Below are 27,817 nucleotides of genomic sequence, written 5' to 3'. Positions count from 1 at the left end.
TGTGGGGCATCCTGCAGCCCCCAGCCCAGGGCTTGTATTGCTCCACCTCCACTCCCAGAGCACCCCAGGGCTGTGCTATCCTCTGAGCAAAGAGATGCCATTGGGTTTCAGTCCTGCAAGATGGATGGGCAGAGCAGGGGGAGGGGTTGAGAGGGGGACAGATCCCTTCTCCCCCACTGCCTTCACCCACCTCCTACCCTCTGCTGGGCTGTCAGATACACACATGTCAATGTACGTATTTAGATACCTCATTTTCCCAATACTTGGGCTTTGTAGAGCCCAAGCAGCTGCCATTGCCCACCCCAACAGCTTCCAAGGACGATACTGCATCAGGTGGCTGAAGGATGGTGGCGAATTCTGTGCTGATTCTGATGACACAGTGTAACAGTTTGGGCACAGACACTGGGAGAGGCACAGCCTGGCAGCTGTCACAGCAGTCATTAAGCAGAGAGCTGGAAGCTGGCATGGGCGCAGATCCAGGTCACTGGAAAACTGTGCTTCTGGCACAGCACTGCACAACAGAGCAGAGATGGGCAATCACAGAACCGTGGAACTGCTCAGGTTAGAAAAGACCTTCAAGATCATCGAGCCCAACCTCAACCAAACCATCCTACCCCAACCACCCAGTGCTAAATCGTGGCCCTGGGCACCACCGGCTACGGAGAGCTAAAAGGGATTTGCTGCAATCACTCCTTATTTCCAAACTTTTGGGGCACTGCAGCTCTGCCTCCTCCAGGCTGAAGGGAAGGAGGCGTCTGAGTGAACCTGGACTCACACGGCAACCTGGAGCCGCTTCTCTGTGGGTTTGGAGCTCCGAAACGGAGCCCAAAGCAGAACCGACACCCCGGTACCGGCCGGGCCTCAGACCCGGCCCCGCCTTTATCACAGCGCTGTGATTGAGGCTCAGATTCCGCCCGCTCCGGCCTGCCGGGGCTCGGAGCTCTCCGCGGCTCTCCGGATTCGGGCCCCGCACTCCGAATGGGATCCGCGATGCACCGGGGCCGGACTCAGCCCGCGCTCCGCTTAGCCCCGCCCCCTGACCTCTGACCTCTGACCCCGCCGCGCCTCCGCCGCTCCCCCCGCCCTCGTGGCGCCGCAGCCAATCAGCGGGCGCCGCCACATCCGGGTCCCGCTCTCCCCCCTTCCCCCCTTCCCCCACCAACCTCCGCCGCCGCTCGCGCCCGGCCATGGCGGAGGTGAGTGCGGAGCCGGTGGGGTCGCGCCGGGCCGGAGCCGGGATGGGGCCGCGTCTTCCGCATCGCTTTTGGGCCGGGTTGGATCCCTGCGGGATGCAGTGTCCGTGGATGGGTTCCGGGGAGCGGGGCCGGCTCCGAGCCGGGAGCTGCCGGGCCTTGGGCCCGGTTGTGTGGGGGGCGAGGGCCTGAGCGACGGAGGGGCTCTGGAAGCAGCGGGGCTGGGCCTGGAGCCGAGAGCGGGCACGGAGCGGAGCGGGGCTGTGCGGGAGTTTGATCTGATGGGATCCCCGGGGGGATTTGGAGGCAGAACCGTGGGAAGGAGCATTGGGAGGGGGGTTTGTCCCGTGGGGGTGCTGGGCTGGGACCCCTTGGCTTCTCCTGGTGCTGCTGCTGGACCCATCGCCTTGCATTGCTCTGACATCTCCTGGCGCTTCCCAAACACTGCTGGGCCTCGTGGTGATGGAGGCACGTGGGATTGATGGGAGCACTGGGAGCTCTGCACTGGGAGCACTGCGTTGGCTGCTGTTCATCGTGGGACAACAGCTTCTATCAGAGCAGCAGATTTCACTGTTGGGACATCACAGCACTCCTCTGCCTGTCCCGCTCAGAACAGCACCATCTTCATTTTGGCCTTTGGAGCATCAGTGCTGCATTCCTGTTTATGCTGTTGCTTTGATGTGAGGTTGACCAACGAATCCCTTTGCCTTTGGGACAGCACAGGGCCACGCTGATGAGGTTGGAGCACGGGTGTCCCTTATGGCATCACCAGAACAAGAGATGTGGGCAGTGCAGGATGTGGCCTTTGTGAATGTTTTGCTCCTTCAGCTGCGTAGGATACAGCACAAATGTGTTCCCATCCACACCGCTTTCCTCTGGCTACCACTGGGGTTTGTAGAAAGCAAATCCAAGTCGACTCTCATAGAGTTCAAAATACGTGTTAAACTAGCTCAGGAAATCACTTCAGTTATTAAAATAGTGATGTTAGAAGAAGTTTTCTCTCTTTTTCCTCACTTTCTTGCAAGAGTTGCTTCAGCTTGAGAGACTTTCCTTCTCTGGACAATCGCAGTCAGCGCTGCAATGGAGAACAGCTTTGTCTGTGCCCTTCCTTTGTGTAAGACACAACTCTTGATTGGTCTGATGTGCTCAAAAACTTGAGTCCAGAACACAGAATGGAGTGCTGGAAACATCTAAAAATACGAAGAAGAGATTGGATAACGGGTCAACGTCTGTGTGACTTTTGGGAGAGGCAGGGGGTTGGAACTGGATGATCTTTGAGGTCCTTTCCAACCCAAATCATTCAGTGATTCTGTGATTATGCCTGAGAAGCAGAGAGTAATGGAAGGGGAACTGCTGCTGGGAATACCTTTTCCTTTCCCAAGTGACCGATGGATGGAGGAGCCATTTTCCAACCTCGTGGTTCACTGTAGAGGTGAATGGAGATCACTGCTGTTGTCTCCTGTGGGGACGGAGCTGCCACCAGCAGTAGGTGACACCACTCTTGATCTGGGGGCATCTGATGATGCCTTGGTGTTCCTGCTCTTTCCAACGCACGTAATGCTGTTGTGTTTCCTTCCTCCTGCCTGATGGTTGCATCTGAAGTGTCAGACTGCAGCTCCTCGCCTTCACATGGAATAACCACCCATCACGTGGCATCAGGAATATTCTTTCTGTCATTATTTACCTATTTAAGCCAGACCCTCTTTTCCCACTTATTCCTCTGGCTTGTCTGTTCCCCTAATTCCTAATAATTTGAAGGGTTGTTCAGTTTTTCTTCTTTTCTCAAGCCAAACACAGCAGTGCCAATCGTTTCATGGTGACCTCCAGCTTACAGCAGTTCCCACTCTCCCTAATGCTGCCTTAGTGCTTTGTGGACATAAACCAGTGCTTAGTTACTGGGTTGTCATCCTGCCATATTGACTATTACTCTTTGTTGTAGCATCTGATCTTTAATTCTAGAGCTCATCATCCCTGAACTGTTCTGACACCTTTTCAAGCCAGCCCTGCTTGACAAAGCGGCTGCTGCTGCTTTCAGTCTTCGTTCAGAATCCTTTGTGTGCAGCTCCGCATTGATCCCTGTGTGAAGGAGGCACAGTCAATATATGGATCATTGTCTCAGGACAGGGAGCTCTGCACATCACTCGAGGCAAAAGGGAGTGAAGCCCACACCCTTCTCATCCTTACCAGACTGGGATTATTTGTTTGGATGGATTTATCCAAGAGGGTTTTGTGCTCTGTCCCATTCTGGCGTGGACCGACAAAGAGACATTGAACTTTCTTGCGTTATGAATCCGTTTCCCAGCACGACTGCTCTCAAAATGGAGGTTGGCTGAACTCTTCCCTTCCGTTAGCCCACAAATTCCTCCTCTCTTTTCTTCTCTGTGCGCTCTGCCTGCAGCCAGAATGGTCTGCAGTGGGGTGACCCTGTTGCTAAAGCTCAGGCCCCAGGGATGATGGATTGCAGCACGCTGTGCACCTCAGCTGGGACTGAGGCATCCTTGTTTCACTGCTCTGGGCAGGGGAAGGAACAGGAGTTCCATGGCTGCTTCACACATCCTTGCCTTCCCTCCTTCTTGGTCTTTGTCTTGATGGGAACATCTGCTGCCTTCTAAACCAAAGCCTGGAGTGCTGTTTTGGTGCATTCTTCCTTTCAGAGGATCAGTTTTGATAGGAACCTGTGTTTTTTAAGCTTTTAGAGCCTTGCACTGAAGCACCCTAAATGCCCTGGCTCACAAAGAGGATCACAACGAGATGTCAGCAATGACTGTGCTGGACTGATGCTCTGACTTCCTTCTGCCATCAGATGCTCTCAGTCAGCTCAGAGGCATCACTTAATTACCTGCTTGCTCCCTACCTGGGCTGAACTTGATGAACAGCATTTCCACGTCCCTCAGCCCAGGGAGCTGCAGTTGTTCTGCTTTGCTTTTCAGGCCTCAGCCTGAACTTCTGACCACGCACTGAATGCCAAAAGGCAGGATCCTGTTCTCACCATCCGCCTGCCTCACCTCTTCCTACCTCACCTCTGCTACTTTCACACCTCCCAGGCTCCTTTCCTGCTTACCCAGCTCTGAATTTCTTGCCTGGCCCCTCTGAGTCTCCTGAATGTGGTGAGGCCTCAGGGAGAAGCTGACGTGGTGGTGGACGGCCGTGTCTGATCGCATCTCCAAAGAGTGGCTCAGGTCCTGGAAGTGCTGTGTTCCAACACAGCGTGATGTGTGTATTTGGGGTTAAAATCCTTCATTTAAGTGAGCGTGTAAACCATAAAGACCTGAGGTCTGGAGCTGATGAGAGGATAATTAATTAGCAGAGCGCTGAAGGTAAGGTGGAAGCTCCCCCATATGCACTTAGAGACTGAAGGGAAGGTGCAGAACCCAAAGAGCAGAGCCCTGGGAGAGCTGCTCCATGCACCTAATGAGTTCTTCTCGCACAGCACGATTTCCAGTGCTACCCTGTGTGGTTTTTATTAACTTCTGCTTTGAAATGAAACTGATTGCATTTACTGGTGGGGTTAAGAGGTGCCTTACGTTCTTAAGAGATGTCTCAGCCAGATTTTTCTCTTTCCTTCAAGGCCTCGGTGGGCAGGCAGAGCCCCAGGGTGGTACCATACCCAGCCCACAGCCTTTGTCCTGGAGAGCCCAGCCTTCAGAGCGCAGCAGGTAGCCATGCTTTGTCCTTCTGTTTTGTTGGTCTGATTTCCAGAGGAATCCGTGCTCCTGGGGTCAGTCTGTCTGTTTCCTCCCTTTCTCCTTCCAACATCTTTGGAACCCCTTGGTTGATTCGGATGACATTTGATGGATAAGCCTGAATGATGCCAAAGCTCCTACAAATGTCCCTTTGCTGTTCTCCCAGTGTTATCCTGAAAATGCCTCCAATGAAGGAAAAGCTGCAGCGTGCATTCAGATGAATGGCATCAGAGAATCCAGCTTAGAGAGGAGCATAAATACTTGGGAAACAGTCATGGGATGTGAATGTTTAGGGAGCCAGGCTTGTAGTGCTCACAGAAGGACTTTGTTTAGTTGTTTCCATTCTTTCTCACTCTTTTCTGCCTAATCTCTTCCTCTGGCTTATTGTGGCTGCACATGCAAGCAAGAAGGGGTCGCGTCAGGTTTTGTTGCATCAGAAGGTTGGGTTCAGGGTGGTGCTGGTGTCCAACTTGTTTTAATCCCTGCAGTTGTGTCAATGGGCTCAGCTGATCACCGACTGAACCTAGCAGAGATCCTTTCGCAGAACTACGGCGTACGGGAAGAAAGGGAAGAAGAAGATGATGCTCAGGAGAAACAGAAGTCTTTAGAAGAGCTGGAGAAGAGTTTCAGTGCCTCTCAGGTAAAGGCAGCAAGGGAGGGGAAGGGGAAATTACCTGATGGATTTTCTTGTTTTTCTTTGACAGTACTGGCACCAAAGATCCTTGTGGGAAACTGTTTTGCTTGCTCTGTGCTGTGTTTAAGTCCACCCACCAATAGGTCTTAGATCTGAATTTGGATAGCAAGGAGTTGGTCTTTCAGCAGCTGGCAGCAGTACGTGATGGTCTGCCAGGTACCCACTGACTGCTGTTCCTTCACACACGTTATCAAGGAGCCATCAGCTGTTGGCTGCATGTGCAGCATCCATTGCATGGTGGAGAGGAGCCACAGAGAACAGACAATGTGGTTCTCTGGTGGATGATCCCCATGGGGGCCTCAGTGGAACACAAAGCGTGCTCTTGCTCTTCAGGTCTGGCCCAAGAGCAGTACAGGGATTTGCTCCATCTCTTCTTCTGTATCACTACAGTTTTACTGTTTGGCATCTTTTCACCAGCATGAAATCTGGTAGAAATGTATTTCTAAAATACTTCGACTGTGTTGTTTTGGGGGTGAAATTTCCTGGCTTGTCCTTACCTTGGAGAAAAACAGGTTGTGGTGGAAGACCATGCCTCCATTCATTGTGCTGCAATTACCCAAGGCACTCAGAGCCCCCAGAAGAGCAGAGCTGCCATGACTGCCTCTGCATATCTCTGTGTTCACTGCAGCTGCTGTTGTTCTCGGTGATTGTTCCATGCCTGATGAAGCTTTGTCCTCCTCTCGCTCAGAGCAGTGAAATGCCATTTGAGGAGCTGCTTGCACTTTATGGCTATGAGGCATCCGATCCCATTTCAGAGCAGGACAGCGAGAGCAATGACATCCCTCCAAATCTCCCTGATATGACTCTGGATAAGGTAAGAGCAGCTGTCAGCTTGGGTGTGTGCTGGTGGCCTGCACTGCAGCTTGCTGTGCTGCCTTGGGGCTCCACGTGTCTGGTGGCTCTTTTCAAAGGGAGTTTGGGGGATGCTAAGGAAAGGGGTCTGCCTGGTTCTGGTGCCCCAGTGAAAAACACCAGGTGCAGAAATGTGAATGAACATACAGAGTATGGAGGAGGCTGGAGGAAAGAGGGCTTTGAAAAAAGACTCTGTCACAACTCTGTATGGAACTTTGTTAACAGTTCTTGGCTCGTAAGGTGAGTCTGCGAATAGACAGGGAAGGTTTGGATCTACCTTTAGTGCTGGCTAACCTATCTCTGGCTTCCATAGGAGTCCACTCTCCTCTGAACCCTTAGAGGAGTGCTTCAAGGGTGAATAATCTAGGGGTGATGGGGAGCAGGAGGGAGAATCTGTCTTTGAAGCTGTGGGAGGGTGAGGAGAGCTGTGGATGCAGCCACTCTGGGGCAGAAGTGCTTTCCTCTACACCTTGCTCCCTACCCCCTTTCCTGCTTTCATGTAATTCTTTTTTTAATCTAAACTGTTTTTCACTTTCTTGTTGTTGTTAAAAGGAACAAATAGCGAAGGATTTGCTTTCAGGGGAGGAAGAGGAGACACAGTCTTCAGCAGATGATCTGACCCCGTCGGTCACCTCCCACGATGCATCAGACCTATTCCCAAACCAGCCTGGCTGTACGTGTTGCTAATTTCTAAGTAATTGTTTTGTACTTAGATGTGATCTGCAGGGTAAAGCAGGGATGTATTTCTTTACTTTGTCCCTAAATTCCCGGACATAAATTTCCCCATGTTCCTTCTGGGGGCTGTGAATAAACTTGTGTGCTGGTGGGGTCACCCAGCATCAGTTGGACGTGAGTTTGAGTGGAGCCTTGGGATCAGGAGAGAGCTGTGTTTATAATTCATAACAGTGAGAAAGTGAGAAATGTTTTGCTACCTGTTGCAATTATAGTCTGTAAGACCAGTGCTGGGTCTGACATCTCTACAAGGGAATAAATTCAGTAGCAGTAATGGCCTGATGTATTGTGGCAGTTAAATATCAGGTATGAAGCTGAAATGCGTGAGAGACTCGATGTGAAGTGATCTTATTCCTGCTGCTGCCTCACAAAATGAAGGCTTGGTTGGCATCACCCATTTTATTTAAAAGGGAAGAGTGGAAGTATGGGGAAGTTGTCACTGAGGGCCACTCTGAAAGCGACTTTAAGACAGAAAATAAAGGGAAGAAGAGGGAGCAATAGGAATAAATCGTTTCATAACAACAAATCTTTCCCTTCTCCACAAAGCAAACAACTTCCTTGCTGATGAAGACAAAGAGCCCTGCTCATCTCCATGTGCTTCCTCCATGGCTGAGGAATCAGAGGAGGATTCCATGCCATCTAGCGAGTGTAAGAAGGTAAATGGTTGAAGCACATCCAGAAGGGGAGCTGAGGCAGTGTCCCAGAGCCTGAGGAAAACATGACACAAAAGCACTGTGATATCCCTCAAGCAAGTGTTCTTGCTTTAACTTTCTTTTGCTCGGTGCCTTGTGTTTTGTGGAAGTGGCATCCGTGGATTGGAAGTGTTTCTTTAATGTGATCTCAAAATCTCTTATCAGTTTTCTGCTTCACGTATGCAAAGTGCTGTTGTGCCTTGGTAAGTCAAAAGGGCACTGTGGAGCCCCATAAAAGGGAATTGCTGGGCAGTATTCCCAGTGGGCTTTACTGGAGGGAAACCATCTTATCAAAGGGAGGAGCAGACTCCAAATTCATCCTGATTATGAAGGTTGCAGGAAGCCTTTAGCACATTTTTGCTGTCCATCCTCAGCTGTTTGCTGTATATCCAACATCAGAACAGTGTAAATGCCTGAGGTCCCTGAAGTTTGCTCTGCCTAGTTGTAAATCTTTCTAGCTACCTTATAAAGTATCAGAGTTCCTAGAAGTAACAGTGACACTGGGGACTGCAGCTGTAGCCTGGCCTCGTGGTGTCACAGTCCTTAAATAAGGAAGTAAACTCAGTGCCTGCTTATTTACTGAAGTAAACATGCAGCCTGTTCCATTTACCCAACTCTCTGTGATGGTATTTCAGGACATCAGCATTGGACCTCAGTTCCAAGCCACTGTTCCCATCCTGCACTTAAACAGGCACAGTGAAAAAGGTAAGGCAGCTTCCTTGCTGTGTCTTATTTGGGTGTAGGGTTGCTGTCCTGGGGATTTGATGGGCTCTGGATCACTAAATCTATTTGGTATCTCTCATCTTGGCATCTCTCAGTATCAACATCAAAATTTACAGCTAGCTTTAAACTAGTTTGCTTGGATTTGGCTGGTCATAGAACTGCAGAAGCTCCATGAAAACTGGCTTGGCATGGCAGGTTAGGAGGAGGGGAGCTCATCTGTAGCCAAAGCAAGATGCTGTGATGTCTTCTTCCCTGGCATCTTCCTGAAGTAGCAAGAGTTACTTCCAGTCGATACACCTGGAGCTGACAGTTCCTAATTAGTTGTGCAGACATGCTGATGTGCAGATTAGTAACGAGTGCATTGCTAGCAGCAGCATGTGGAGGTTCTGAAGAAGATGGTTAACAGAAAAGCAGCTCTTTTAGAAATGACTCACTTCCTCACTGGTTCTTTTCACCCAGCAGACTGGAAGCAACTTCGTTAAAGGGGAGAAAAAAGGTGCTCTCAGCCTTTTGTGCTAAAGATCACAGGTTTAGTGCGTTTCATGCAGTGTGTATGTTTGCATCAGCATGAAATGAGAGGAAACTGACAGTAGATCCACACAGGGATCTTTTTTATGCCCTGCCAGTGCTTCCTCTGACCTGACTTCATGTGGCAGGAAGGTTCCTTTGCCTCTAGAAAGAAGTGAACAGGTGAAACATGAAGCTGATGGTTGTTATCTGAGCAGGAAATGAAATCACTGTATTTCTGGTTATTTTTACTGCAGAATCCCTTTTTGCTTTCCTCCGTGCTGTTTATTTTACTTAAACACATTGCTTTGTGCCCTGCTCTCGTGGACTCAGAGCCTTGAAACCTAAAAGGGGCCGTAAGCACAGAGTGATGCTTTGTGCTGCTGCTATTTTATGTGGATGGAGCAGCTCATAGAGGAGCATTACAAGCTAGCACAGCTTTGCAGCTGCTTAGTTTTGTTTCTGGGATGAAGAGAGTGTTGAGCCCAGGCCAGACTTGTTGCTGAAAGCTGCCTTTTCTTCCTCATTCTTATGTTTCCTGCATGTGGGAAAAGACACCTTACAACCTACAGTTTTTGAGTTGCTAAGATTAATGAATCAAAGCAACAGAGAACGTGGTAACAACAAAACTCACCAGCCAACCCTTGTGAAGAAGTGGAAATGAGTCAAGCCTATACTTGGGGCTCTAAAAGAGGTATAAGCAGTATTAAGCTCATCTGCCTCCAAAATCAGGAGGGAAAGGTGCAGTGCCTTCACACAGATGGCTGCCATCTCTGGTGCCAGCTTGGAGTCCAAACAAAGGTTTTCTTTCTCCTCCTATCTCTGCAGTGCATGTCCATGCTGATTGTTTCTCAAAAGCAGTGGGATTCTCTGAGCTTATTTCAGTGCTTTTCCTGTTAGCCTATGAAAATGAAGATCAGCTGCTTTGGGACCCAAACATCCTACCTGAAAGAGAGGTTGAAGAGTTCCTATACCGTGCCGTGAAGCGGCGGTGGGACGAGCTGTCTAGCAGCAGCCTGCCAGAAGGAGAGATGGTGAAAGACAACGAACAGGTAAACCCTGGTAACCAGAGATACTGTTAAGGTAAAATTCTATCATAATGGTGCAACATTCCTTCAGAGATCCTGAAAAGGCTCACTTACAAGAGGATGGGGCCACCCTCCTGCGATCCTCTCCTCCTGCTTCCCAGATGAGTGAGACTGGCCCTCAGATGCTCTTTGGAGGCTCTTCATCCTGCCCTTGCAAAACCTCTGAGGCAGAGCTTGCAGCACACACACACACAGAATCACAAGGTTGGAAACGACCTGCAAGATCATCTGGTCCAACCCCCCTCCCATTGCTATCAGTACCACAAGCACTAAACCACATCTCGTAGCTCCTCATCCAGGCGCCCTTGAGTTGCCAGGGATGGCGACTCCACCACCTCCCTGGGCAGCCATTCCAGTGCCTGACCACCCTCTGAGAGAAAAAGTTTCTCCTAATATCCAACCTAAACCTCCTCTGGTAGAACTTCTGGCCGTTTCCTCGGGTCCTACTATTTGCCTGGGAGAAGAGGCCAGACCCTTTTGCACCACAGCCTCCCTTCAGGAAGTTGTAGAGAGCAGTGAGGTCTCCCCTGAGCTCCTCTTCTCCACACTGAACAATCCCAGCTCCCTCAGCCACTCCTCATAAGCCTTGTGCTCCAGACCCCTCACCAGTTTCATTGCCCTTCTCTGGACACGTTCCAGGGCCTCAATGTCTTTCTTGTAGTGAGGGGCCCAAAACTGAACACAGCACTCGAGGTGCGGCCTCACCAGAGCTGAGTACAGGGGGATGCTCACCTCCCTGCTCCTGCTGGCCATTTCTAATGCAGGCCAGGATGCCGTTGGCCCTCTTGGCCACCTGGGCACACTGTGGGCTCATGTTCAGCCGAGCATCAACCAACACCCCCAGCTCCCTTTCCTCTTCACAATCATCCAACCACTCATCCCCAAGCCTGTAATGCTGCATGGGGTTGTTGTGGCCAAAGTGCAGGACCCGACACTTGGCCTTGTTAAACCTCATCCCATTCACCTTGGCCCAGCGATCCAGCTTATCTAGATCCCTCTGCAGGGCCTCCCTGCCCTCAGGCATGATCATCATTTTGGATCTGCCCTCTGTGCATTCTGTGTCCTTTGCTTTTAAGCCAGCAGAAGGTGAAACTTCTGGAGAAACTTCAGAGCAGTTGTGTTTCCCATGAGCCAGCCAGGCTGGATTCTCACAGCAAGCCCCAGTATCTGTAGAAATACAGAAGCACACCAGAAATCTCTAGAGCTGCTGGTAGAATTGCATCTTCTCAGTCCTAGGGTTTGTAATCCAGCGCTGTGCAAATGAGAAATAGCATAACACAGGCTGGTGGCCAAGTTGAGGCTAATGGCAAAATGACTCCCAGGGAAAAATAAGTGTTAGAAGGCAGATGTGAGTCGGGAGGAGCTCTGCTTCTGGTCTGTTTCTCTCCTACACGCCGTCAGCCACTTTCTTTTGTGTCCTAGGCTTTGTACGAGCTGGTGAAATGCAACTTCAATGCAGAAGAGGCATTGCGGAGGTTGCGGTTCAACGTGAAGGTTATCAGAGGTGAGAACTCCCTGTCTGGGTTCTACCCCAAAATCAAGGTGCACAGAATTCTTCCTGGATTCTGTGCATTTTTCCCCATTTCTCTCTTTTTTTCCCTCTAGATGAGCTTTGTGCGTGGAGTGAAGAAGAATGTAGAAATTTTGAACACGGCTTCAGGGTCCATGGGAAAAACTTCCATCTTATCCAGGCAAACAAGGTAAGAATGTTCAGCCCTGCATCCCACTAAGACAGAGGGAATGAGACAGAGGTGTATTTGGAGCCTTGGCTAATGCAGGAAGTGCAGAACTGCTGAGTTCCAACCCCGGGCTTTGTGTTGACTCATGCTAGCAGGTGATGGGCTGTTCACTGCCCTGCTCTGCCTTATTTTCCAGGTGGGAGAAGTCACAAACAACACTGGCCTGCATGAGTGATGTCAGTTAATTACTGATTAGCCCTTTCTGGAAGTCTCAAAAAGTTCTTTCCAAACTCTCAGCCCTTGCAGTACCTTCTGTGAATGAGTGAGTTGAGCATGTGGATGTTTTGTAAAGTCCCCTGGGGTCCTCTAGAATGAAAGATGCTGTTGTAGGGAGAACTGGGCCCCAGGACATATGCTGCTGTGCTGGGAGTTGGCAGAACCAGAGAGTCCAGTTCTGCAGCTGATTCATTGTGGGCATGTTGACTCTGGCCAGTGAAAATGGATGCAGGTTTGCTCTCTTGATGTTAAGTGTGCTATGGAGGTGCAGGAAAGTCCTGCATGAACGTACTGTGTGTGAGCCCACACTGGGGTCTGCAAGAACAATTCTGCACCACGGGGAAATCCTTCTCTGGCTGATTACCACCTTGGAAATCTCAGTATCTGCTTCTGTTCTGCAGTGTAGATGTGTCCGTAGCAATAACATCACCGCCACGCACTTGACTTTCTGTGCTGATAAAAACGGGTGAGCAGCCCTTGCTCTGTGACACACACAGCTGGGTGCTGACTGTGCTGTTCCTCCTCAGGTCCGTACTCGGTCAGTGGGAGAATGTGTGGAATATTATTACATGTGGAAGAAGTCAGAACGCTACGACTACTTCACTCAGCAGACTCGTTTAGGAAGGAAGAAGTACGTCCTCCACCCTGGAGCCACGTGCGTGGAATATTCTCACACTAAAATTAGTAATATTGTGAAGATCCCTGCTGCAAAGCACCTCCACTGTAAAGGCTGTGCTGTCAGCTCTGGAAGGTTTTTTGGGGTGGGAGCACGTAGTTGTCAGAAGTTAAGCCACCGTTGGTGTGGGAAGGGATGGTTAAGCAAATATGTGCTTGGATCTGAACTGACTTAGGCCAGAAAATACTGCTTTCTTTTTCATATAAATGCATTCATGACAGAGGTTGGGATTGGGGGCTCAGGGCTAATCTCAAGATGGATGAAATTTCAGGGATAGGATTTTTCCATGCACTCAGTTTCTGATGTTTTGGAGGTGAATTAATTAATTTCCCAGACGCTCCCCTTTGAGGCAAATTGCAATCTACGTTAATTACAGCAAATGCTCTTCTAAAAGGTTGAAGCTGAAATGCTTTGAAAGGTCAGATCAAAATATTTAAGACTTAACTGCGATTGCCTCCGTGCCAGAACCTAAACTGGGTTCTGCAGACCGAGAAGCGATGGACGTTCCTTTTTGTGAGCCCCCTGCAGCCCTGTTGCTTTGTTTGTTGGTGGGTTTGGATCCTTCCTTGCCTACATCTCTCTGGTTTGTGGGTGGTCACAGTGCTGTCTGCCTTTCCCTGCAGGGATTACACTGACAATGATTTGGATGGGGGTGAGGTGGAAAACGCCAGCCGCTCTCGGAGCTCCCCTCCCATCCCCTCTGCCACCAGCTGCCTGGATTCTCACTTTGGCCAAGACCAGCTAGCAATTGAGAGCACAGGTAACTGCCTTCCCTTCTGTTTACCACGGGAGAGGAGTTATCCTCCTCTCCATCACTCAGCAGCTGGACCCCCCTTTCGCCTTTCTCCTCTTGCCATTATCCAGCAGTTGCTCTTTTCCCTGGGTCGTGTCAGTGTGCTCACAGAGTATGGTGCCTGTAAAAGGAGACTTGGCTTTCTCTGCAGTGCTGAGCACTGACTTTTCTGGAGCTGACTTACAGTTGGTCCTGCTTCACATGCAGAAGAATGGCCCGTGGCATTCCCAAAGCAAGAGAATGCACTGACTTTGGGCACCTGCAGTATTGAGTTGTTTCCAATGCTCCTGATTTAGTTAATGTGCACAGGTGTGTTCTCCAGAGGCTGATTTGAAGCACCAGAAGTCAGTCTGTACCTGTGAACTGCTCTCAGAGCTGTGAGAAGACTCAGACTGAATTGGGTTCACTCCCTCTCTCTGTCCTACCACCGAGAAGGGCTTCGTGTTGGCACCTGCCGGGTGCTGGAGGGGCTGGAGTTTAGGATGGGGTTTATATTGGAGAGCCTGAGATTTCCTTTTAATTTCTATAGAAACACCAATGCCCCCTTACCAGCTGCCTGCCTTTCTTTAGTAGATGCTGGCAGGATTTGTGCTTGCTATGATAAAGAACTGTTCTGGACAGGTGGGATTTGAACTGGATTCTGGTTTTCATACGTTATGGACTCCAAAGTGAAATGCTTTTATTTCACTGCTTTCCTCCCCTTCCTCCCTCCCTCTCTGTCCGTCTCCCTTACATTTCCCTCCTTTGCTGCACGCAGAGCCCCTGAGCGTGGAGAGCACAGCCTGCAGCCTGGGCAGCATGAGTGAATCGGGACAGGGCTACGAGTGCAGTACTCCTTCAGAGACAAATTGTTCCTTCGACCCTGCAGAAGAAACCTCCTCAGGCACCATCTCTGCTTCCTGCACACGGCATGCTGTCACCCCCTCGGACACAGGGCTCTTTGCTTTGCCACCAGCAGGACCAGGACTGGCAGAGAAGCAGGAGACATTACAAAGCTCTGGTGAGACGATAACCATGGACTTCACTCTCCCTGCAGACATTAATGAGGGTTTGCCTTTAATTGCTGGCCCTGTGGATTTGGGCAGAGACCCAGAGGCAGCGGTGGCCCCTGCTCAAGTGTCCTTATCGGTCACAGATTTTGGCCTCATTGGCATCGGAGATGTAAATAGTTTCCTGACTGCTCATCAGGCCTGCTCAGCACCTGTGGCTCGGTCAGAGCCTTTGTCGCAGTGAGAATCTTCAGTCACAAACCTGTCACGGACCCAGCAAGGACTTGGACCTGACTGAGTCAAATCCTGGAACTTCCACTGTTCTGTAGGGACAGTTTGGAGCTCTTGGTCAGAATCCGTCTTTCCATCCTCCTTGATCCAAGGCTACAGTGAAACCAAACACATTTCTTCTCCAGCGTGTTCTGACACACTCATGCAAAGCTGGTGGCTGGCTTGAGTGAGGGGGGAGGCTCACGACCCCCCCCATTTCGTTGACCATGTGTTACCCCAGGTAATGCCAGGCTGTTGGGAAAATCCCTGCCCTCAGTACAGGGGAAGTGCCCTTTGGCCCAATGGGACAGTGAGTGAAGAGATGTTTTGAAAACAGGGATGTGTTACGGGCACTTCAGGGCTTGGACAGAGGGTCTGAGAGCTTAGGAAATCGGCATGGAGCACGGTCTGCTTGGGCTGGAGGGCTGTTCACCAGCACAGGTGAGCATGGTGATGCCAAAGGAAGGTGAGGAGTCCTGGCTGTTCACCCACATGTAGTGCATTGCAGTAGAAGCCACTCTCCCCCCTCCCCTTCCCTGCGCTCTGAGCTGTGGGTCGTGGTTGGTGCACACAGTGCTGCTCTCAAAGCTCCTGCAGTGTGCATTTCCCTCTGCCCACGCTGCCCCCAGCTGCAGGTGAGGTGGTGCAAACTCTTCCAGTCCTCTGGCCAAAGCTTCAGGGCTTGGAAATGGACGCTGCGATAGCATGGTGCATGCTGAAGCCTTTCCCACCTTCCTTTGCAGAAGAAGGGAACGGTTATCTCTGAGTTGAATCTCGCTTTGGACAGTGGCTGGAGCTAGAAGTGTGAAGGTGAATATGGAGAAGCTGAAGGTGCCAGCACAGGGCAGCTCTCAGCTGCTCTGACCCCACCACTGGCCTGCGTCTCCCTGGGGCAGTGATGCCAAATGTGGGATGGATGCAGCCTGAGGGGAGACAGCTTTCAGCCCCTGTACTGCTGGAATCAGAGAAAATTGCCCACAGCAGCACCAGCCATCCTCTCACTGCCACTTTGAGCACACAGTGTGCACCTCAGCTCCTGGGGCACCCAGTGAGTGTAGGGCACCAATGCCAGCACCGGGACCCAGCAGAAGAGCACATGGCATTCCTTTCTTCCCTTTCCACCCACCTCTGTCCTGAAACATCACACCAACCTCTCATACAGGAGAGAAGGGGATGTCTGTACTGCCATTAGCACTCAGGAGGTGATGGGGTGGGTAGGAGGTGGCCGGCTGCTGTGCAGGGAGCTGTGGTGGCCAATTGGTGTCACAGACGTGTGCCAGCTCTAGAGTTTGTCCCTGGCTTAAATCCACTAATGGTTCTCATTCCCTTCTCCCGTGCAGGAGAGAAGGGAATCTTCTCTCTGCTGACTTGCTAGGCAGGGCTCTGGTGCAGATGTTCCCTTCCTCCAGACATTTTCTGTGTTTGAGAAAGGGTTTGGGTTAAGATTTTTTTGCTTATTTTGGTAGAAGCCTTCAAGGCTGTGATCCTGCAGTTGCTTCTGCTGCCAGTGGGTTTGGAAGGTGACTAAAACTATTAGCCTGGATCCTCGTTTTACCTGGCACGGTGAGGCTGCGCTCCTGCGGAGGGAGCACAGAGCGCCAGACAGCTTCAAGGGATGGCTTAGGATCAGACCTCGTCTCTCACCTTCTGAGCCCCAGACCTGTTCCCCTATGCCAGCAGGGGGTTGTTTCAGTCCCAGCCCACGCTGAGCTGTGCCAAGATCCTGACACAATGCTCTTGTGACCGGGCATCGCTCTGCAAACCACATATGGTAAAACAGAGGTCTTTGGCTGCACCCAGCTGCTGGAAATGGAAAGCAAATCCAAATGCCAGCTCCATAGTGGAACTTCCCAGGCTGTGATTCCCCCTTTCTGGGGGAGAGAGAAAACTCCTTGGCTGGAAGGAGAGGAGGGGGCAGGGAGAGAGCAGCTGCAGCCCTCCCAGGGAGGGCCGGGCCTTGACTTCTCCTCTCCATCAGCCAAGAAGGTTTTTAGTTTTTCCTGAAACTGTTTTTTTTTTTTTCTTTGGTTTGTTTCAAGCCCCGATGAGAGCAGAGGGGAGGCTGGAGGAGGCAGAAGTGTCTCTTATTTATATTATTCAGTGTTGTTTACAGATTCGCATGGGGTCTTTCAACGTGTCAACAGGAGAGCGCGGCGCATTTTTCCACATCACTTTAAAAGGGAGAGGGGTGGAAAGGGCCGGGATGGGGAGGGGAGGCACAGGGGGAGGAGGTTTGGTTTTGTTGGGGTTTTCTTTTTTTTTTTCTTTCTTACAAAGCACATTCACTTGGAGATGCTCCCAGTGCTGGACTCTTCCCCCTTCCCACCTTCATGCCCTACACTGTGAAGTGATACTGCCTTGAAGGCCCCTCGCCGTTATTTATTTAATTAAAAACCTAATTTGAAAGCGAGCAGGAAAAGTGCATTGGGAGTTCTTGGAGAGACCGAGGAGTCGTAGCCCTGTGAGTGGCAGCGGAGGTGCCAGAGCCCAGCCTGGATCACATTTCCCCCATCCTTTGTGCTCCAGTGACCTACCAGGACCTGTGTGAGCAGCGCAGGGGTCCAGCACGGCTCAGGGCAGAGCGCTGCCCGCACTGCCAGCCCCTGCATGGCTGTGGATGCTCCTGGGGCAGCAGGAAGTGAATTTCCCCCCCGTGCTGTGCATGGAGGCTGACCGGAGAGCCTGCCCGCCCAGGCTCTCATCCTCAGACCCAAGGTTCAGAGTAGGAAGGAGACCTTCAGTGCTGCTCAGGCGAACCGCAGCCTCGGGAGCCGAAACGCGTAGATGTTCCTCCTCCTGGTCGTACTGCGCATGCGCACGGAAACGCAGAAATGGCGTTTCTCTGCTCTAACCCCTCTACTCTGCCAGTCCTCTCATGTCTATGGTAATGGGTCCTCCTGTTCGCACTGCGCATGCGCACCAAACAGCGAAAGGGCTTTTGCTTTTCTCTAACCGCTCTGCGCAACCAGTCATCCACTATCTATGGTCTTCGGTCCTCCACAGAGCAGCGAGAGCATTCAACCGCTCTGCGCAACCAGTCATCCAATATCTATGGTCTTCGGTTCTCTGCAGGGTAACGCGCATGCGCGCGTAAACGCGGAAGTGGCGCCGTGATCCTGAGTGGAAGGCAGTGAATATCTGAGGCCTGAGGGCAGCAGGGCTGTCCTTAATAACTCAAGCCATTAACAAAATAACAAAACACTTTTTTTTTTTTCTTCTTTTTTTAGGTAAGAAAACACAGCGCTCTGAGTAGAAATGTTGTTCTGCCTCTGCTGTTCGTGAAGGCAGAAGGAGGGAATATATCTGCATGTGTAAATGGGGGTGTCGTGGATTAGGGAGTGCACTGTTGTGTGTTTTCTACACAGAGGTAAAAGGAATTGTGTATAAATATGAATAAAGTTGGTTGGAAGGGAGGAAAGATTAATTCCTCCAAGGTGGAACACATAGCTGCAATTGAGAGATGAAGGGATACTGAAAAAAAATCAACGGAGAATATTGAACAAAAACAGCGAAAAGCCTTGTTATTTTCTACTCGAAAACTGATCAGGAGTGCCACCATCAAGCACAGCAATCTGCCTTTCCCTGCCTGAGGCTCAGAGTGACACAAAATGCCCATCCTGGGTCATGTCAGTCCTCCCATGTCTATGGTCCTTGGTCCTCCACTGATCCCCAGCTCCTGGACCCCACGCTTTTCTGCCAGCCGTGGCTGTCAGCTCATTGACATGGGCCTCCACAGTCTGTGGGTACCACTGCCTATGGGTGCCACCACCCTCGGGTGCCACCCTCTGGGACCTAGAGTCCCCCTGGGCACCACTTATGGGTCCTCATTGCCCACAGGTGCCATCATTTCTGGCTCCCAACGGCCCATTCTTCCCCACGGCCCATTCACTGGGTCCCACAGCCCAGGGGCACCATCGTCTCTCAATGACCCATGAGATCCCCATGAGGGGAGAGGCAGAGAACGGCGATCATTCTCCACTTTGGGAGCACAAACCAACGCCTCCTGCCTCAAAAGCACCCGATCTCCCATTGCCCAAGGGCTGCCACAAGCAACCCCATGGACACCAACCCATTTCTCCCCCAGTCACTCCCAAAACCCAAGAGACTGGAGGCGGCCACGCAGCAGAGGCAGCACACGGGTTCGTATATAGTAAAAAGTCTTTATTAAGAAGGCTTTGAAGTCAAAAAATAAAACTCTTGATACAATTTTCATAACCGTCAAGTCAGCTCAGCAAATATATAATCAGTACTTTAGCCATGTAAGGTTAAAGGTCCGTTATTTTCTTTTTTAAAATAAAATATATTTTAGTTTTTAAAATTTATTCAATAAAGTACATATTTTCCTATAAATTCCCTACATATACATAAAGAGGTAAAAAATAAAAAAATAAAACTAGAACGACAACAACGAAAGGGGAAAAAAAAAAAAAACCAACAAAAAAAAAAACCAACCACGAAACAAAAAGGAGATATAGAAATCTGTCTGCTTTTCTCTTTGCGACGTTCACCCCTCCAACCCCTCGTAATGCTTTTTTTTGGGCAGTTTTCACATTGGCAAAATAGAAGATAAGACCTGTGTTACAAAAAAAAAATATATATATATATATATTTATAGAACCGTCAAGAATCATCCAAAAAAATAACTACATACAAAAAGAACGACAACGAAAAAATTATAATAATAATAGAATGCTTTTAAAAAAATAAAAGACAACCCTTGCGTGTCCTAAAATAAAAAGTGCAACCGGACCTTTTCTTTCTGTTTATTTAACTTTGCAAACTGAATACTGTTATTTGGAAAGGACTGTTGAAGAACAGCTGGGCTTCCTCTCCCCAGCCGCCACAGCCGGGCTAAGAGTTAAAGCTATTCTGTAAACATTGGGTTCTGCTCCTCTCTGCGGTTCTGCGTCTCTTCCTCGTCGTCTTCGTCTGCCCCTTCCTCCCCAGCCCTCCCGACCCCTTTGCTCTGCCCCCTCCCTCCCCGCGATCCTGCCCTCCGGCTTCCATCCAGCGGGAGAAAAATAGCATCTCCATCCCCACCCCTGCACCCCCAGTCCGATCCTTTAAATAAAAAGGGTTGACGCCGACGGTCGCGTTGATGCCAACGGTTGCGTTGACCCCAACGGTCGCCTTGATGCCAATGGTTGCATTGACCCCGATGGCTGCGTTGACCCCAACGGTTGCCTTGATGCCAACGATTGCGTTGACCCCGATGGCTGCGTTGACCCCAACGGTTGCCTTGATGCCAATGGTTGCGTTGACCTCAACGGCTGCGTTGACCCCAACCGCTTCAAGTCCTTAAAAAGTTGTGTTGGAGGGGAGGGGAGTGGGGCTGCTCGCCGCGTCAAGCTGGCCCCGGCTAGGAGAAGATGTGGATGGCTTGGGTGGCCGGTGTGTGACACGCGGGGCACTCGGGCTCGGCCTTGCCACAGATGCGCATGGCACACTCCATGCAGAAGAGGTTGTGGCCACAGGGCACCAGGGCGGCGATCACCTCGCTCTCAAAGCACACCATGCACTCACGAGAGCTCTTGCGATGCCCGTCGGAGCTGCTGGAGTCGGTGGGTGAACCCGAGGCGGCCGAGACGCTGCCGGGCAGCGATGAGGAGGAGGAGTAACCCGTGCTGGTGGAGAAGGAGGAGAGCGAGCCCTGGGTGGGCAGCCAGGACAAGGTGCTGACGGGGTTGCTCTGGATGCGGCGCGCCAAGGGGTGCTCCAAGGCCCCTCCGGTGCTCTCGGGCAAAGTGGGTGAATGGCGCGGTGTGGCCGTGCCGCTGTTGCGTCTCTGCGAGCCGCCGAAGGCTTGCAGGGGGTTGGCAGCACGCTCGAAAGGCGACCAGATGGCGGCGGCGGCACTCGGCGTCGTCAGGTCCAAGGCCAAGAAGTCGAAGCCGAAGTCACATTCCTCCGAGCCCAGCGGGGCCGGCGCATCGCTGAAGGTGAATCCACCGCCGGTGCTGTAGGGGCTGGTGGGGCTGTTATCTGCCACCCGCCCGCTGTAGAAGGACTCGGTGGAGGCGCTGCCCAGGGAGCTGAGGCTGTCGTTGCGCAGCGCGGCCGCGGGCCGGCGGGCCGGGTGCGGAGCTTTGGCCCACAGACCGGCAGAACCACCCTGCAGGTCCAAGCAGACGTCGGTGCCGTTGGTGTGGAAGTCGTTTTCGGCGTTGACGTCGACGAAGGAACCCGTCCGCATGGTGATGTGGGCCTCGATCTCCTCGCGGGCCCGGTCCACGTTCTCGGGCATTCCCGTCACCTCAAAGACGGGCTCCTTGTCACGGCTGGGTGTCACGATGTAGGTGTGTGTCTGCTGCTGGATGCGCTTGATGGTGGCTCCCTTGGGGCCCACCACCAGCCCCACCACGCGGTATGGGACTCTCACCTGGATGGTGGTCTGGCCCGGCAGGTTGGGGGGACCCTGCAGGGCACCCGTCAGCCCATTCACTTTGTTGCGTGTCGCTCGGATCATGGAGAAGTGCTCAGCAGCTGAGAGGATCTCCCTCTTGGCCATTTCCACATCCTCCTTCCTCCCGGTGACGATGAAGATGGGTTCCTCGCCCCTCACCGGCGTCTTGATGTATGTGTTTGTCTTGGCGCGCAGGGCTTTGATTTTGCAACCTGGGGAGTGAAAGAAAAGGGGAAAAAAGATGATGTATCAAAGCCAAGACCTCGTGGGAACACAACACCCAGGAGGGAGAGATGCAGAGCCGGCAGGACCCACAACTAGCAGGACTCAGCAGGTACCACAGGTATCCAGCAGGTCCCAACAGGACCCAATAGGACCCAACAGGTGCCCGGTTCTGCAGCTGCAGCCCAGACACCCCTGGAGAAGGCTCTTGCTTCACAACTCACAACACCAGCTGCTAAGCCAGGAAACGGCCCAAGCACAGCAGGAATGGGCACAGAGGGATGGGTGAACTGGGTGGCACCGGCAGCCCATCCTCACCCATCCCAAACTCCTCTTAGGGGGGGGGACACCAAGGCAGGTGGGTGCCAGCTGAGGTGGGGTTTGCTGCCTTGCCCAGCCCCAGTGATCACACTCTCCGGTGCACAGCACACCCAGAGCATAGTTGGGATCCCATAGGACAGGGAGAGCAGAGGCAAGAGTGTGAAGCCCATCCCTGTGCTGCTGCTGCAGATCCCCATTCATAGCACCAAACAGCTGCATGGCACCAGGAGAGCTCTGCGGTGCACACAGAACAGCAGCCGCGAGCGTAAGGAGAGCTCCTCCTCCTCTTCATTCCCAGCAGCAGAGAAAAAGGAGCCCTGGGGGGGCTACAGCAGGACCCCCAGCAGCCCCATCCCACGCAGGGACATCCCCAGGGAACCTAACGGGGGGACAGAGGCAGCAGAGCCACACACAGCTCCAAAACCCCGTGTGCAGCTCCAGGACAGAGAGAGCAGCTGGGGATGCAGCCCTACGGATCCGTTCCCACCCGGGTTCAGCCCTTCCTGCAACCCCAGAGCCTCCCGGCTCCCAGCACTGCTCCTGGTGAAGCCGTGTGCGGCTGCAGAGCTCGCCAAGGAAGAATGTGGGTGGAGAAGGGTTTGTCGGCGCTTTTCCTAATTTAGGACAGCAACTGGAAGGTGTATTTATGGCTGGGGGCAGCGCAGGGGCGGGGAAAGCAGCGGCCCAGTGGCTGGGGCTGGGCAGAACCAGCAGCCACCAAAGACCCATTTATTATTTTTAAGTGTCAGCGCTGCTGCAGCCCCACGCTGCCCTCCCAGCGTCTGCTGTAGGGCTGCCCTGCTCCAAACTGGGGGGAAGGCAGCAGCAACACCGCATGTGGGGTTTGCACTCACACGGCCACACGCATCTCAATGACTGGGGGAGAGGCCAGGAAACAAAAGGGGAGGAAAAGCCCCGAGTGCTCAGCTGCTAAAAGCACCAGGTGTGATTTGGGGATCGAGGCTCTGAGGATGCGCTGCAGGGATGGGGAACCTTGATGGGTTCACAGCATGTTTGGGGCTGAGAGCTTCGGTGCCATCACCTTTGGGGACACAGCAGACGCATCCGTCTCCAGTCCCAAACTCCACCCAAAGCAGAGAAATGGGGCTGGTGCCTGCTGGCTGTGGGATGGCTGATCCCTAAACATCCCGGCCACCCCGTTGGACTGCAATTTGGTGACACAATTAAATACACCACTGCTGGCCCCATGGTAAACCCATACAACCCCACAGAATCAATCAATACCCCACACTGGAAGGGGTCCATCAGCATCACGGAGCCAGACACCACCGTGTCCCATCCCCAGGCAGCTCTGGGAAGTGCCCAAAGCTTCCACATCCCACCTGGGGTGCACCCGAACTGCACAACACATGGCTTCACCGACAGCCCGCAGCGGGGGGAATGCTCTGTACCAGCAGGAGCTATTTTCAATCAGTCCCAACACGCCTCCAGCCCAGATGGCCACATCCTTCTCGAGTCCACATGGCACAACCCCAGCGATGGGGACCCGGGATGGAATGGGTCCCCCAGCATCACCCGCATCCCGCTGCGCTTTTTGTTTGCTGGGGCGACCCAAGGTGCAGCAGTAATGATGAGGGATGAGGAAAACAAGGTGCCAGACTTCTCTGCGAGGCTATAAATAAGGTGGCTTTAAAAGTGTTGCCGCAGATCCAAAAAAAAAACTCCAACAAAACAGGGGGAGCTGCAGCCCACAAAGACCCCCCCCAACACATCCACACCACCCAGGGGGCTCCTCTGTCCTCACCCTGGGGGTCTCCAGCACAGACAGCATCGCCACCAAACGATGACCTGGCGATGGCACCGCATCACCCCTTGGATGCTCCCCTCCAAATCCTCCCAAATCCAACTCTGCGCCCTTTTTGCCCTCTGCTGCCCTGCACGCAGCTCCACGTGTTGATGATGTGGAGCAGGACGCCGTGGCACTGACCCCAGGCTGGCTGTGCCACAGCCCACCCATGCACTGCCTGCACGTGGCCCTGGGAGCTCCACTCAGAGCAGGGTCACCCTCGGGGACGCGGCTCAGCTCAATGCTCAGGATGCTCCCTCTGCCCTCACCCCCATACAGGGACCCCGATGCCCACCCCGTGCCCAAATCTCTCCATCCCCAGCACAGCCCCCATCACCTGGACACCGCTGCCCTATTTCTGCTGGTTGCAAAGAGCCAAACGATCGGTGCCCACAGCATTTGGAGCAGACAATCCCTCCCACGGACGGAGTCATGACCAGGCTTGCACGAGGAGGCACAGCCACGTAATCCTGCCCGGCCGCGTTGTGGGGTGGGCATGGAGAAGGGCCTGGGACTTTGGCTCATGTCAACACAAGCACTGAGATGGCACCGATGCACTCCGTGCAACAAAGGTTTACTTCCTGAGCTGCTTAACTTAGCTCTGGAGGAGAGAGATAAAAGAGAAGAGAGAAACAGGAGAAACTGCAGCCAACACCCTCTGCTGTGCATCAGCCCATGTGGGACGGCGCAGCGCAGGTAGGACGGTGCTGCCAGATCACTGCAGGACCTGCAGCTCTGCACTCAAACTCAGGGCAATGCAGGCTGCAGGGACAACACGGGTCCCACGGCACCCAAAGTGCCGCCCAGCAGCACGCACAGCTCGCAGGAAGGCTCACAGGTCTGCACGGGATGGGGACACGCAGCCCTCAGCCTGCTATCACCCCAAAGCCACCGCCCCAAAGCGCCGCCCCAGCCCAGCATCCCCACAGCACACGTGGTCAACACCAAGCTGGGGATGCGAGGGACCTCAATCCCTGCAGCAGCGGGGGACAGTGAGGAAGAGGAGGTCGATGGAGGAAGGGCTGCGCTGGGTTTTGAGGCCCCAGAGCCTCGCACATCCCTCATTTAAAGTGGAAGAGAGCACGGTGACACCCCCTCGCACTCATCGTGGCGCAGAGATCCTTTCTCCATGCCCACCTCGTGCCCAAAGCTCTCCATCCCCAACACAGCTCCCATCACCTGCACACCACCGCCCTTTTCTGCCAGTTACAAAGAGCCAAACAAACCCCTCGGTCCCGTCTCGCAGCACCAAACCATCCCCAAACCAGCACACACAGCACCACCGTTGCTGGGCAGAACCCGCGGTGCCGAGCGCTGAACCCAAACCACCCCACCATGAGGGGGGGGGAGCAAAGCACAGAGCCAACAGTGCTGGGGGGGGGGGCCAAGAGTGGGTGCACAGATGGTGCACATGGAGCACATCTCAGAGAGAGCGCAGCAGGGGGGGCTACAGCCATCGGACAGACCAGGACCCCATGGGTGACCCTACGACCCCATTGGTTGAGCCCAGGACCCCGTTGGTGAGCCTGGAACCCCATTAATGAGCCCAGGATACCATCGATGAGCCCGGGACCCCATCAGTGGCCCTGGGAACCGACTGGTGAGCCCAAGACCCCACCAGTGGCCCTGGAACCCCATCGGTGGCCCTGGGACCCCATTGGCAAGCCCAGTGAGTCCAGCACCACACTGGTGAGCCTGGGATCCCATCAGTGACCCTGGAACCCCATCGGTGAGCTTGGGACGACGCAGAAGGGCAAGCAGGCACTGTGACCCTTCTTGATACAGCACAAGCATCCTCCACGTGAGCCCCAACGCACCGAGGGGGTCCACGGACCCCCATGGAAGCACGGAACCACGTCCCCACGCTGAACACAGCAAGATGCTGCCCCCGGCACGGGGCACAACATGATGTGCAGCTGTTCTTATCGAGCTCTCACCATCCTGGGCTCGGCGGTGCCATATCTAAAGAGGGTCAGTGATGTGAAATTAAGGGGTGCCAAAAAGTTGGGTGTCCCGGTGCCGACCGGGAGCGTGGTTGGTGGGGAAGCAACGCAGGCCAATGGGAAGCGTAGAGCATGATGTCACCACGCTAATCGCAGCATGGCTCGGGCTAACAAAGAGAACAATGAGGCTGCCCAGCTCCCCTCTTCTCTGCTGGAAAAAAAAATAAGTCCCCCCCCCCCAAAATCCCCCCAAGCGCAGAGAGATGGATGGGGATGGAGGAGGAATGGGATGGCTGAGATGGGGAGACATGGGGTGGGTGTGTGTGGGGGGGGGGGGGGGGTTCGGGGGGGGCAGCCCCTTTCTGGTTTTAATTCATTGGGGATATTTAGTGTTGTTAAGGTGTAACTGAGCGTGTGGGCTAATGGGGTGGGGAGGGGGGGGTTGGTTGGGACAAAGCAATGTGTTATGGGGTGAAGCGTGTGGGGAGGGGGGCGTGTTTTAGGGGGAGTTGTGCACTTTTGCAACGGGTGATAAAAAGGGGGGGGGGGGGGTGGAAGGAATAAAGGGTGAAATGGGATAAAGGGGGGGGGGGGGGATGGGGGTGAGGTAAAGGACTTGGAGCAAGTCTAGAGATGGGCTGAACTTTTGGGTGGTGGGGAGGTTTGGATTTAGAAGCAGGGGGGGGGGAGGGGAATGAGACAAAGAATGAAATTGACCCAAATGATGATAAGGGATGGGGGAGGTGGAAGCCTCAGCCCCGGGGGGGGGTCCGAAGAGCCCGGAGACGCCGTACGGCGTCTCCGGGCTCTTCGGACCCCCCCCCGGGGCTGATAGTATGGTTGGGATAGGGCTAAAAACACACAAAGAAAACACATTTACCTTGACGGCCCACGATTTCAGCGACGTGTTCGGAGCTGGGAACGGGAACGCATTCGGTCATATTGACGCTTTTTTTCCTATTCCCGAGGATGTTCATCTGGTCGGTTAAAAGAGGGGGGAGGTGGTGGTGGTGGTGGTGGTGGTGGTGGTGGTTCGGTGCGAAGTTGCCGAAAACGGATGATGATGATGATGATGATGATGATGATGGTGGTGGTGGTGGTGAAGAAGAGGTACCGGGAAGAGTCGGGTTGTTCCCGGGGGGCTCCGGTTCCGCTTCCCCACCCCCTCCTCCTCCTCCTCCTCCTCCTCCTCCTCCTCCTCCTCCCCCCCCCGGTTCGGTCGTTTCCTCCAAACCCAATAACGATAATTGATCCAAGGCGAATCTCAAAGCTTCTTCTTGCGTTTGAGACGGCCCCTCCCTCCTCTCCGTTTCGGTCTCCGGTTCCTGCCCGGTGCTTACGATCGACGGTGGGGTTGGAGGAGGATTTAATAAAGCTAAACAACGAGGGGGGGCTCGACCAGCCTCGCCTCCGTCGGGTTGATAGATGGAGCCGGGCATGGCGGTGCTGTGCGGTGCTTTGCGGGGCGGTGGCGGTGCCCGGTGCCCGCCGCACGCCGCCTCCCCCCCCCACCCCGCCCGGCCCCGCGCCGTTCAGCCCCGCCCCCCCCTCCCCCCTCCCCTTTCGACGTCAGCCCGCCCCGACAATGGGCCGCGCCCGGCGGCGCGCATGCGCGGTAGCTAACAGGAAGTGAGGCGTGGTTACGGCGTTAAGCCCCGCCTATCTACTTCCGTGACCACGCCCACTTTTCCACCCTCCCATCCTGGCGGGAAGCGAGAGAGCGGGTGGGGGAGGGGGGAGCTGTAGGATGGAGTCGGCGTCTCCGTTTCCTTTGTGTGTTTTTTATCATAGTCAGAACCACAGAACGGCCAGGGTTGGAAGGGACCTCAAGGGTCATGAAGCTCCAGCCCCTGCCACACGCAGGGCCACCAACCTCCACATTTCATACCACATCAGGCTGCCCAGGGCCCCATCCAACCTGGCCTTGAACACCTCCAGGGATGGACGGGGCATCACAGCCTCTCTGGGCAGCTGTTCCAGCACCTCACCACTCTCATAGCAAAGAACTTCCCCCTGACATCCAACCTCAATCTCCCCTCCCTCAACTTCAAACCATTTCCCCTTGTCCTGCTGTTATCAACCCTTTTCAAGAGTTGATTCCCCTCCCTTTCGGTACTGAAAGGCAATGAGGTCACCCCACAGCCTTCTTTTCTCCGTGCTGAACAAGCCCAGTTCCCTCAGCCTGTCTTCATAGGGGAGGTGCTCCCCTATCCCAAGCACTCATTATTTACAACCATACTATCAACCCCGGGAGGGTTCAAGTAGCTCAGAGAT

The 27,817-nt window shown here is 53.3% G+C and overlaps 2 protein-coding genes across 5 annotated transcripts; one reads left to right on the top strand and one right to left on the bottom strand.

The window, feature by feature from the left end:
• Positions 1 to 1,115: 1,115 nt before the first annotated feature.
• Positions 1,116 to 14,981, top strand: MIER2 (MIER family member 2). 4 transcript variants are annotated; one of them, XM_052702785.1, is made up of 13 exons: positions 1,116 to 1,196; positions 4,762 to 4,849; positions 5,365 to 5,516; positions 6,199 to 6,384; positions 6,975 to 7,095; positions 7,701 to 7,810; positions 8,482 to 8,551; positions 9,977 to 10,128; positions 11,587 to 11,668; positions 11,770 to 11,864; positions 12,647 to 12,750; positions 13,419 to 13,555; positions 14,346 to 14,981. In XM_052702785.1, the coding sequence occupies exons 1-13, from the start codon at positions 1,188 to 1,190 to the stop codon at positions 14,819 to 14,821; spliced, it is 1,782 nt and encodes a 593-aa protein (XP_052558745.1). In that variant the 5' UTR covers positions 1,116 to 1,187; the 3' UTR covers positions 14,822 to 14,981. The 4 variants fall into 4 exon arrangements, with proteins under 4 accessions (XP_052558745.1, XP_052558744.1, XP_052558747.1 ...); XM_052702784.1 differs by having other exon boundaries at positions 12,647 to 12,774; XM_052702787.1 differs by having other exon boundaries at positions 1,117 to 1,196; positions 6,259 to 6,384; positions 12,647 to 12,774.
• A 4,012-nt stretch (positions 14,982 to 18,993) lies between these two features.
• On the bottom strand, positions 18,994 to 27,045 carry MEX3D (mex-3 RNA binding family member D). Its single transcript, XM_052702783.1, has 2 exons — positions 26,424 to 27,045; positions 18,994 to 21,462 (listed from the first exon to the last, which is right to left on the bottom strand). The coding sequence occupies exons 1-2, from the start codon at positions 26,980 to 26,982 to the stop codon at positions 20,207 to 20,209; spliced, it is 1,815 nt and encodes a 604-aa protein (XP_052558743.1). The 5' UTR covers positions 26,983 to 27,045; the 3' UTR covers positions 18,994 to 20,206.
• Between the last annotated feature and the right edge of the window lie 772 nt (positions 27,046 to 27,817).

The sequence above is a fragment of the Tympanuchus pallidicinctus genome, unplaced genomic scaffold (genome assembly GCF_026119805.1).
Source record: "Tympanuchus pallidicinctus isolate F22 unplaced genomic scaffold, pur_lepc_1.0 scaffold46, whole genome shotgun sequence".
Taxonomy (NCBI): Eukaryota; Metazoa; Chordata; class Aves; order Galliformes; family Phasianidae; genus Tympanuchus; species Tympanuchus pallidicinctus.
This window is presented reverse-complemented; position numbering and strand designations above follow the sequence as displayed.

Excerpts from the sequence above, each read along its gene's own strand:
- MIER2 (XM_052702784.1), top strand. Across the intron at positions 4,850-5,364 it reads CAGCCTTCAGAGCGCAGCAG|TTGTGTCAATGGGCTCAGCT; the intron begins GTAGCCATGCTT and ends TAATCCCTGCAG. Across the intron at positions 10,129-11,586 it reads TGGTGAAAGACAACGAACAG|GCTTTGTACGAGCTGGTGAA; the intron begins GTAAACCCTGGT and ends TTTGTGTCCTAG.
- MEX3D (XM_052702783.1), bottom strand. The coding sequence starts at position 26,982 with ATGCCCGGCTCCATCTATCAACCCGACGGAGGCGAGGCTGGTCGAGCC. Across the intron at positions 21,463-26,423 it reads TGAAATCGTGGGCCGTCAAG|GTTGCAAAATCAAAGCCCTG; the intron begins GTAAATGTGTTT and ends TTCACTCCCCAG.